We start from the raw sequence: 12,140 nt of genomic DNA, 5'->3' as shown, positions 1-12,140 counted from the left end.
TTGTTTGGGATGTTTTCTTTAAAGCACTAAATAAAGGGGAATGAGTAGGATGTTCAGGTTTCTCCCAGGAAAGAGGTCATCAGCCACTTTTAATACAACAACTGTCAATTCTCACATGGGATCAATCCTCCTGGGAAATTGTTCAATACTTCTCAAGATACTTCACCTTGAAGGGCAGTAGGTGACAGCCTTGGGAGCACAAACTGATATGGCCAATCCATTCTTGGTAGACTGTTTTCAAATGCTGTATCAGAAAAAATACAACATAAATGTTGTACTAACACTGTAACACAGAAATGTACAGCATAGGAACCACAATAAAATGCATTCACATTTATATCCTGAGACGTAATCTGATAGACTGTGAAAGAGCAAATGCTTTTGAGAGTTATTGAAGGAAAACATTATTAGCTTAAATTTTTCCACCCTTGAAGTCAGTACCACAAGTCCAACAGAGGGAATTCTTATAAATCATATTTTCAAATTTGATGTAGAGTATCAGCTTTCATTGAGAGATCTGATATATTCATTGCCTTCGGTTTGTATTGCCAACACTTGTGAACGCAGGTTGGTGCTGGCAGTGCCTGCTGTCAACAGCCCTGCTTCATTCCCTTCTGCAGTTTTCTCTATTCAGTCTGGGATGTCAAAAACACCTTATTGATTGGACATCAGGAAACTTAATCTGGATATTGTCCTGTTGCATAACGGCAAGTAGCTGAAGGTGGTGAGAGTAGCTAAGTTGATGTGAGCAGAGAAAGATGTGTACAAAGAAAGGCAACGAAGCTGGTGAAGGGTCTCCAGACCTTCCAGAACAAGTCTTAGGAGGAGTGGCTGAAGGAGCTGAGGTTATGCTGCTTGGAGAAAAGAAGGCTCAGGCCTTATTGTTCTTGACAATTACCCTAAAGGAGGTTTTAACAAGGACAGGATTGGGCTCCTCTCACAAGCACCAAGTGATAAGATGAGGGAAATGGCCTCAAGTTGTGCCAGGAGAGATTTAGAATGGATATTAGGAGAAATTTCATTACTGAAAGGGTTGTGCGGCATTGGAACAAGCTGCCCAGGGAAGTGGTTGAGTCACCATCCCTGGAGGTCTTCAAGAAACCTGTAGATGTAGAACTTAGTAGCATGGTTTAGTGGTAGACTTGTCAGTACGAGGTTAAATATTGGACTAGATGACCTTGGAGGTCTTTTCCAACCTGAATGATTCTGTGATTCTAAGTAAAAAGACTGGAGGTGCAGACTAGCCATTAGGCTAGGACCAGGTTTCTTTTAACTTCTACTGGAATGGTTGGAGAAAAACTAGCTAGGAAAATGGTGGACTGTCCATTTCTTCATGTTTTCAGTTGAGGAAGGAGGCCTTTTGGAAGATAATATGTAGCCACACACAATTTACTGACCTCAAATATGAGGGCAACAGAGTGAAACCTCGTGGAATGCAATATAGAGGAAGTGCAATGAACTGCTGATCCCTTGTGGCCTTTCAGTCTGTGCTCTCTGAAATAAATTTGTTGTCTATCTTGGCAATAGTCTTTGTGGTGGAATATCCTTTTGTGAAGAACAGTTTCAACATATTAGGAAGAAATAAAACAAAATTGGATGTGTAAAAGGTTCTTCCACTGATTCCTTCCTATGAATCTCAAAAATGAATGTAAGTATCTGAGTTAAATATACAAACGTCAGGTAGTATATATGACTTAAAATGTATTTATACAAGATCTGATTTAGTGCTCCTTGTAGTCAGCTGGAAGCCTTTAGCTGACTCTTGGACATGAAGGCTCACCAAACATCTATTTTGTAAGGAACACACAAGTTTCTTGGTGTTTTAAAATTACTCTGTCAACACAGTAACAATAGATTTTTGCATGGTCTCTTCTATGAAAACTGAACCAGAAACGTAATCCCTATCAATTGCCTACTAGAACAGAAAAGCTTCTGGAGTTGAGTTGTGCACTATGAGTGCACATGCTTTCTGAAGTTCCTCCTTCATACAATGGGAGCAGGAAATTCCTGTATTTATTTTATTTTATTTTGAGTTTAGTTTATTGTGCGGTTGTGCAGTTGAAGTCTGTATGTTCTTGACGCTCCTAATTTTCTGTGTGCTGAAGCACTGCTAGATGCATAATGTCATTGGATATTTTTCTTTCCATCTCTTTTCCATTCCCTTTGTTCATCCCTTGCTGAATTAAGCAAGAAAAAAGTACACTTTCAGCAATGAAAAATAATATCTAAATTCTGGGAACATGTTTGAAAATTAATATATAAATATATTTTTGTGGAACAATGGGCCTTTAAAGATTATACAGTCTGATGAGTACAAGCCCTTTCTGGTGGGTTGGGCAATTCTGAAGATTTCATCCAACCTCTTGGTGATGTTTTGCTCTGAATTGTAAATTGCAAGCTTAATGTTTCTAAATTACAGATTTCCTGTCTATTCATCTATGTTTATGAAAGAGTTTGAGCTAGTACTTATGTTTTTTTTTTTTTTTTTTTTTTTTTTTTCTTCTTCTTCTTCTTCTGGTGGCTGTTGCAGGTGATGGCAAACATGTGCAGTGGCTGCGTGGGAAGGATGGTGAGGTCTGGGTCTGGGTTATGGGAGAAGCCCCAGGCGACAAGCCATATGACCAGATATCAGAGGAGCTAATAGCAGAACGAGCCAGGCAACAAGCACAGAAGGAGGCAGAGGAGCTATGGTGAGGATTTAAGAATCTGAATACAGGGTTCACTTGGCATAATGGAGATAATGGCCTTGTAGGAAGGTGTCAGGTAATGGTGGGTAAAAACTGATAAATATGTCTTGTGAACATTTCGTTCACTTGTTTCAACAATTTTTAAGCATGTGAAAAATTGAATTTTATTTTAATTGAATATTGAAAAACAGAAATTTTCTTTCACCAAAAAAAGGCAAATGTTTTTTCTTTTGGGGAATTTTGCTAAACCATTGGCCAGGATGTCAATAAATAAAAATGAAACAATCTGGTTTTGAGATGATTAAATTAGAAATATTTGTTGCAGCACACATCTGTGCCCACAATGGGGATTTTGTACATTGAACCCTTTTTGCAATTGTTTCCATGTGCATATTGTTTGTATTAGTTCTTATCCCAGCAGTTCAGAAACTGATTACAAAAAGTGACATGCTGGTGTTTCCAGCAAGGCTTCTTCCAGCTTTGGGAGCAATTCAAAATTGCTTTGAAGCCTGATGTTGTTGGGAAGTAGGCCACCTGTCTCTTGCACTTCCTTTTGTAGCACAGTGCTCAAAAGTGACACTTTAAATATCTGATTATTCTGTATTATTCTGTATTATTCCTTTTCATATCAGATTATTCTTGTTTATGGTGATTGCATACTTAAGCAGGGATTAAAAGCTTCAACCTGTGCTCTGTGTTCTCTTTAGGTTGTCAGTACTAATAAACACTCTAGTGTTAGAATTTGGCAGGTGTTATCATTGATATTTGAGAGACAATAAATTCCTGATCATGGTTTGCTAGACTGACAGGAAAATCTATGTTTTCAGCCAGGGAACGAAAAACATAGGGTATGAATACAAAACATCCAAGAAGTATTTCTCTAATTTAGACGATGCTATATTAATTGGTCACTTATCAAAAATTGAAAATGTCTCCTTTCTGGATGGTTTCCTCAAATTCAGTTCATGCTAGGTCTCCTGTTAAATACAGTTTGATTCTTTCCTTGTATATTTCCATGATGTCTTATGCTAATTATATGTTGCAACCGGTGATCTGTTACTGACTAAAATTCGATCCCCAATTTAGAAAAAAAACAGTGTCTTAAATTATTTTTATTTTCAAATTATTTTTTGAAGGAGACAAAAAGAAGCTGAAATTACAAAGAAATTCCGGGATGCTATGGCTCAAGAAAAAGCCAGAATAGTGGCAGAAAAATGGAAAATAGAAATAGAAGATCGGAAAGCTGCCAAATTGGAGGAGGAAAAAATTCAGGAGGAGTTGAAGGTTTGCATAGAATCATATTTAGCTTTTTTAATAATGTTTTTATAGAGATTCAAAGTTCTTGTCACCTTCAGTGCATGTCTATTAATATGCTTTAAGAACTAGAGTTGTAATTTTTCATCCTGGAATATGCAAATAGCTACGTGGTGTTCACCAGAACAGCTGGGTGAGTGATGTGAAAAAATTACATATCTCATTCAAAAGTGTCAGGACAATCAAATGGGTTATTCAGCTCACACATTAACAGAATTGTTCAGTCAGCTGTACTGAGTGAATCACACTGGGGGAAAAATGTACGATCGTGAAATTTATCTTTTTAAGCTAGTTTGTGTGAGCATATTTAGTGTATTTTATGCAGGTTGCTCACATATTTAATTTAAAAATTGTCACTATTTTCATTAAGGTAATGAGGGGTGGATCTTTCTCCTACTCACCATGTGGGAACAGCCCAGTTGGATTAGCTGCAAGAAGTTCATTTACTTGATTTTTATTGACTCCATCATGATTTTTCCATGAACTCAGTAATAGTGCATTAGCATTAGTTTGGAATAATATTTTTCCACATTCTCTTATTGAAAATAACCCTTTGAGAACAAAACAGGAAATGAAAGCCTATGTGTCTTACCTTTCATATTATTTTGTCATGATAAAAACTTGCTTAAAGATGATAAAATAGAATTGTCTTAGTGTGCAGAGAAATCACCACAGTCTCCTGAGTCTGGGATGTGTACTGTCACAAGACTGGTGCTGCTGGGTTTCCATGGAGAAAGCCTGCAGCAAAGTGCGACTCCTAGGAGGTCTGCATGCAGTGACTTCGTCTGCATGCCTCTCTCTGTCCCCTGCTGCCAGCTTGCTAATGTCTTTCTCTTCCTGGGATGGTGATTAAAGCTGAGGAAACTGTGGATGGAATCCCCCTCCTTATCCCTCTGTAACGGGACAAATGCTGAAAAACTCAGTGTTTGTTTATGTAGTTTGATTACCAGCTAGAGTCAGCATGTTACTTGTTATTTTGCAGACTGTGGGACTGGGATTTGAGTGTGGCTGTGTAGCACAAAGCAAGGGCAGTTCCTGTAGCTTCCTCGGTGCAAAGTTGCTGATTTACCTTTGCGCAATTAATTTGAATTCATAGGAGAGAACAGGGCCTTTGAAATTTGATGTCAATGAGTAATGAAACTATACCTTTCAAGTGGCTTTATTAATGTATGAATAATGAGCAGAGCAACTAATTAAATGCTCCTTCCTCTGCTTTCCAGAAAGCAAAGCCCTCTTGAACAAAGACCGATACAGGGCTGTTCACTTGTATCTCTGTGGTTGATTGACAGTGCGCTTGATGGGCCAAATGTCCACAAGCTCACTGTTGTTCTTCTGTTTTAAAAAGATTTTTTCAAAAAGCTGGATAAGCAAATTATGAAACTTTTAGAGGCCAGCAGCCATATTTGTTTCTATTAAGGAAAACTGATCTACAATTCTGAAAGAATGCCACCAAATTCTGCTCGTTGTTATATTGATGGAAAGGTAATGTCACAGTAGCATCTCTGCCCACCGGTTTATTTAATCTCACTTGGCTTTCCTTGTCCTTCCTCTTTTACTCCTTTTATAAATGTGCAGTGGATGAAGTACATGAAATATTTACAAGCTCTCATTCCATGAATAAGAGGAAGGGTACCCAGACAGGAAGGTTATACTGCTGGCATCTACCCCCAGCTGCAAAAATGGAACTAGAGATGTTGGGAAGAAGATGAATTAATCAGTCTACTCATGTATGACTGCAATCATTGAAATCATGAAGAAATGTACCTTTCATGAATGATTCAGGATGTGGAATGAGATGCAGATCAGTTAGCAAGCCAACTTTAACAGATTTAAAATATTTAATGCACTGGTAGTCATCCTTCTGTGATGATGACCAGACTGCAGTTAAAGTAGTCTCCAAAACTGGGGAATGAAAAACTCTGTGTCTGCTAATGCTTCATCCTCTTGAAGCATTCTGACTTGGGAGATTGAAACTCTGTATGTTCTGCTGATATATTTAATTTCTAACTGCATTGTATTGCAAACTCCCCTTTTTAAAACACTTTTTTGCCTCTTGACCTATCATGAGACTTCAAAGCTGTCTGCACTAGATAAATGATATCTCACATATCAGAGTGAAAGATGATTCCTGTTTCCTTTTCCAATGCTATTGGAAAACTATTGCACTCCTTGGTGTTTCTTAAGCAGAAACGCCTTTAATTTATGATGCTAGAATATAAATGTTGACTGCTCTATTTTTTCAGTTTGAGGACAGCCATTGTTTTATGCACCTATTGTAAAGGACAAATAAGAGAGCCAATTACTGTCATTAATCTTTTTGCAAATTCACAAAGACTATGAGATCATGAGCATCATTTCCTACTTCTATCAGCTGCTGTCATTAAGAGTCCTGAACAATGTGCAGAGCAAATTAAAGGTATGAGCCTCAGCCAGCTAGGGGAGAATGGTATCCTTCAGCTATATTTAGAAATAAGAGAGATTCTCTCAGTTCTTTGTGGTCTTCATAAAACAAGAAAATATTAATAGTAAAGAACTATCTTTATGACAACATCAGATACCTGTCAAATATAATTATATAAGCACAGTTGACAATAAAGCTAGATTGCTTCTTAAAAATTCCATGTGTGTTAATCAAAAGTGGCATATCAATTTTAATGGCATTGTGTTTCTTCATGCTTAAAAAAATATTCAGTGGGAGTTGTAATGACAGTGGTGCTTATGGAGAAATAATCCTTACTCTTTTATAGGCAACAAGAGAGTAACAGTGTGTGATAATTTCCTGCCACAATTTTTTCCTTTTTTTTTTTTTATTTTTTTTGGATTGAATAAGTTTATGACCTTTAATTCCTGTTGGGATTGTGGTGAGTGAAGTGAGCTTTTTAAAGGTGTGAATCCAAGAGTTTCTATGTCCTTGCTGTCTTCATTCTCATGAAAGAAGACAGGCTTAGAAACAACCTTCAGAGAAGAAAAAGAGTAATTAGGGCTCCAGGTCAGGAAAGCATCTCTAATAAGGATAGGTTGTACTTAATAGAAAGAACACACTTTGTCCCATTGATTGAATGAGCTTTCGACACATGCCTGAGTGCTTTCCTGTGCCCAGAAGTACTGCGGATCTGATTCTTCAGATAGCTGCTGCCAGGTGTAGGGATTAGGAATACAATAGAATGTCACCATCAAAATTTACAGTACTGTGGACTTACGACATAGCAATGAGCATTCTGTCCTGAACTGAAAACAAAACAAAACCACTTGTTTCCAAGTAAATATCAAGCACCTGAGTGGGCCTGTTGTTATCTTTAGGTGAAAATAAGCTGTAATTTTGTCTCTGTGATTTGCTGTGCCAAAAAAATCTGAACTCTCTCCCAAGGACAGCATATTTAGAATCCAAGAATATGACAACAGCTTCTTGCTGGTGTTTTGCACCCAACTCGTTCCAAAAATCCAACGGGTCCATTCAGTCCCAATTGCAATAATTCTGTAATGCTTCATTTTGTGCTCTTTTGTGAGACCATGGTTCAGAAATTATTTTCTTTCTTTGTAGTTACCTCTTTAATAATGCTGTTTAGTTTCTGCTGGGAATCAGATCTTAAGGTTTTCCTATCCTACATGTGAGGAACTGTGATATTAACTTTAAAGAAAAATCTTTTCCCCAGTGACATCAGTAATGATTGTGCTGCTGAAGCCACTGTCCTTTTTCTGGATCTCTAGTAAAAACCAGCAAAGCTATGACATTTCCCATGGGCAAATGGGAACATCTGAGGCACTAATGAGGATAGTTTACATATCAAGAATTCAAGCTGTGAACAGTCCCTAAGATGCAGGGATAAACTCTTAGGGGATTGTCACTGGATCTGTGGCAAGTCACCCAAGGGGAGTCTGCTCCAGCACATGTAATAAATCTCAGATGTATCCTGATCAGCAACAGTTCTTACCTTTGTTTTGTATCTCAGGTAAATGAGGGCCTTTGCAAACCAGAGTACGATGTTGGCTCCAGCCTGTGTGAGCTATATGTGAATAGCGTGTCCTGGGGCATATTGGTGTCTGAAACATGTCTTTACGTAAAGCATGGCTGCATTGTTGACATTTATCTCAGTGCAAATTCATGCACGGACCAGTGAAGTGATGCAAACTCTGTGTTTGTTTTGAGACACTGGTAGTAGAGCAAATAAGTTTCTGCAAACACTTTGCTTCCTGAGGCAAGCGAGAGAATTTTCTCAGAAAAAGGCTGTCAAGAAGTTGGACATATTTCTGCTGGTACTCGCTCACAGCTCTGCTGGAAACTGCCAGGTGGGTTTGTGGAGAATGCTGATCTCTGAATTCGGTCCTGCTGTGCCAGCCTTGCTGACAGCAGGCTGTCCTGGAGCTGGGGCCCTGGGTTTTTCAGATTCCCTTATTCAGAGCTGGGAGTCCTAAGGACCTCGGGATTGAAGGCAAGCTGTGCTCTCTGCTCCATGGCAGGTGGCCTGAATGTCCGCCCTGGCTCAAGGCTGACTGCTGAAGGGTTGCAGGAGCTTCACAGCAGCTCGCATGCAGCAGAGCGGCTTCAGCTCTCAGGAGGACCAGGGACACTTCCTGACAGTCTGAAGCATAAAGGGAATCCCAGGCATCCTTTGCTTCAGAGGGCTGCTGTACCAAACATGTTGGGTAGGCTCTGCCCTGAGCGGGGTGGCAGTCATTCAGCTGGCCCGCATCCTGCAGGGCTCCCCAGAGAAGCCCTGAGAGCCTGGCAGCCAGAAGCTCAGTTTTCCGTCGGAAAACAATGAAGTGATGTGTTTTGTCTTTTCCCCAAGGCATTTTAAAAATCTTCCTGCAGGAGAAACTGAATACTGACCTAATCTCCTCTCATCTGCATTGGACTGAAGCATTAAAAGCTAAGCATGGCTAAGATTAAATATTATTTAGAGTTGGCTGTAGTAGAGCTATCAAACACCGAGAGAAGCACATTTACAGTAATAAGTAACAAGTTTGTGGTAAATGCTCAAATGCCAGAGGCTAGATAAGATCATTTAGCATGTTCAAATCCTCCAGTGGAGTTAAAGCTGGGGAGGATTACTGCAGCCTATTGAATTGCCAGTATAATTTGTTGCAGCAGGTTGGTATTTCTTGGCAATTTGCAACCATGTACTGAACTGTCACCTTCCTAATTATTCTGGAAGAGCTGGGAGGGTCACGGCACACAGTATAATAGTCACCCTCAACTGTCAGGCAGGAGGTGATGTTTGTAGATTATTCCAGCTTTTTACTTTCAGCTCTGATGGGCGGGATAGAGTTCACAGGGAAAAGCAGATAAACTGGGTGCTGTTGTTTTTCCAGTGGAGTGTATGTGGAAAGTTCAATTATTGTTCATTTTAAATAATAATGTACACTTGTTATTCATACTTATCCAAAGGATTTGTTTTCTTTCCTATGTCACGTTAAGAAGTGTCATTTCTCCTCACCATTAGGGGTTGCAAGACATACTTACACATGCATTCATGAGCTAATTCGAATAAATATTATTTACTATTTAGATTTCTATAAAAAGGAAAATGATACAAAAACTTTTGTGAATTCAGAGTCAAGTGACAGTGTTGAATGTGTTTTTTTTTTTTAATTATTATTATTCTTTTTGCTATTTCTTTGACTTGAAGACCCTTATTCTCACTAAAAAAAAAAAAGGGAAAAAAATACAGCTTTCTTAGGCATTATTGCTTTTCGTCAAGAACTCAAATTCTGACTAAATTCTGTTTTTTGGGGGGTATTCTCATCTTTACATTACAAATTCTTCAACAGCAGCTGCATTAAAAGAAAACAATTTGTGACAAATCTCTTGCGTGATTCAGGGAAAATGCTGTGAGATGGATTGTTTTGTTTGTTTATTTTGGTTTTTATTTTGTTTTGTTTTCATACTTAGTTTACTTCCTGGTACTTTCTGGTAGATGTGGTGTGAGATGTTGAATAGAAAACATTTGGATAGCCCAGAATTACCTCTTTGTTGGTATGTCTTCCTGAAAGGACAGCCTATATGTACTGGATTTTTTTTGTTTTGTTTTAAGTGCTGAAGCTTGGTGAATAAATATTTTCCTCATAAGAATAAAGAATTGATTGCTTTTTCCAAGAAGGGATTGAAATCATTTACTAGCAACTGAAATATGAAAACCCTAATTCTATCGGGTATATACAAAGAGAGTTTATTTATTTTTATTCTGAAGAAGCTTCTGGGCTTTGAAATCAGTGCTTCCTAGAAGCGTTGGCAATTTAAAAATAATGAATTGTCCACTCAACTAATCTTTTTAGGACTCAGGAGATAACAATGGGAAGATAATGTTAGAAACAATCAAAGATTGAAGCATTAAAGTATGAAAAATGGACTGAAGAACAATTTCAGGCTTTTCTTTTGCAGAAATAATATGAGCAGCCTAAGTTATTGTTCATCATATGTGCTATAAAGCTATTATTGACTACACAGGTACATCACTACTAATACTCAATATTTCAGGTCTTTTGATTTGCTTTAGTTGGATCAAAGAGACATCCTCTGGCATAAACTGGTGCGTTCAGCAAAGCCTAATGGAGAAATGTTGATTTATGTTACTTAAGGAAATGGAAAAATCGTTGAATTCTTCCAAAGGTGTAGATTTGCATTTGTTCCATTTTCCCACTCTGAAGAAGATGTTTGATTGTCACTGCTTAATTGCTTACTACTTTTCAGTCTTTTTTTATTGTCAACGGACAAACGCATTTAGAGCTGTGTCAGCTGGCTGACTATTCAGAAGTAAACCACCCCTGTGAAACTCAAGGCACCTGTCCTTGTTTATTCATAGTTAGATTTACACTGTTCTTTCCATATTCGTGCAAATATAATGTGTCATTCTTCCTTAAACATGCCATTGTGATTCCTGACCACAATGACCAACCAGTCTTGATTCTGTCTGCTGTATCAGGCCCTCACTGAGCTTCCAGGGGTCATAGATAAAAACAATATTGTTTGCTTTGAAAAGCTGTCTTCTGAAAATAAATAGAATTGTCTTCCTTTAACTCCAGGTTCCCAGTTGACAGCAACAGACAACGTTTGCAGAGCTGGAGAGAATTAGGGGTTAAAAAACAAAACAAAACAAAAAAAAAAAACACAAAAACTTTTTTTTCACAATGGTGGATAAGAAGTTTCTTGTTTGAAAGACAGGTATTCCAGACATCTGTTTCACCACTGGAAAAAACATGTATGAGTGTCACTCCTGTAGGTGTTAAACACCAACATTGGTGGACGTGCATATTGCTATACTGAGATTGCTTTTCCTATTTGTCTCCTACAGGTGTTAAGATAGGACAGACAAACTTCTAAGTAGTACTTTTCCAATATATTATAAAACAAAATGTATTTACTGGAGTAAAGGGTTAATGCATATATACCTTTACTGAATTAATATAGCTTTTGGAGTAATTCAGGCCCTTTCAGCATAAAATGAGGCTGAAATGTTTGTTACAATTCACATAGTTTGAACTTTCATGTAAGTAACATCTTCAAACACTGAACAGGAAGAACCCACATGTGGAAAATAGGTGTCTAAGACACTTTTCACAGGATTATTGGCAACATTGTGAAAGCTTAGTTGTGCATCTTCTGCACACACGAAGTGTGAGTTTAGAGCATACTAGAAGTCAGTTTTAAGCTCAATTTTTAAAGTCTCTCCACTCATATTTGTAGTACCTGTTAAAATAGACAATGGATTGTTAGGGTCATGCTGTGAATCCTGCTGTGATGAAGATATGGAACATACCACATTTATGTACAAAATTAGAAAGTATGCCCTTCCACAAAGTTTGCTATGCACAAGTGTGATATGAAGGAAGCTAAATGTGTCTGATTCCCCTTTGAAAGAAGGAGCAATCTCATATGAACACAATTTTCAGAGTTACATCACACGATGCCTTAATAAAAAAGAAATTACTGGTGCAAACTCTGTACTTAAGAACTGCTAGCTGAAATACATCAGCTCAGGTGATTGATCTGTGGATTTGAGAAAGTTGATTTCCAGTTTAATCCTTCCTTCCCTCCCTCCCTGCCTCCCTCCCTGCCTCCCTCCCTGCCTCCCTCCCTCCCTCCCTCCCTCCCTTCTCTCTTTCTCTCTTTCTCTCTTTCTCTCTTTCTCTCTTTCTCTC

General features: G+C 38.2%; 1 protein-coding gene across 6 annotated transcripts in view; it reads left to right on the top strand.

Annotated features, from left to right (window-relative positions):
- Positions 1-12,140, top strand: part of SH2D4B (SH2 domain containing 4B) — a 112,410-nt gene that overhangs the window by 57,546 nt on the left and 42,724 nt on the right. For all 6 annotated transcript variants that reach the window (XM_035329514.1, XM_035329515.1, XM_035329512.1 and 3 more), the window contains 2 exons: positions 2,531-2,690; positions 3,824-3,971. In XM_035329514.1, coding sequence (XP_035185405.1) covers positions 2,590-2,690; positions 3,824-3,971 — 249 coding nt within the window. In that variant the 5' untranslated portion in view covers positions 2,531-2,589. The remainder of the gene's footprint in view (positions 1-2,530; positions 2,691-3,823; positions 3,972-12,140) is intronic.

Source organism: Oxyura jamaicensis, chromosome 6, assembly GCF_011077185.1.
Source record: "Oxyura jamaicensis isolate SHBP4307 breed ruddy duck chromosome 6, BPBGC_Ojam_1.0, whole genome shotgun sequence".
In the NCBI taxonomy this organism is placed as follows: domain Eukaryota; kingdom Metazoa; phylum Chordata; class Aves; order Anseriformes; family Anatidae; genus Oxyura; species Oxyura jamaicensis.
The sequence above is the reverse complement of the archived record's forward strand: the minus strand, read 5'-3'. Positions and strand labels throughout refer to the sequence as shown.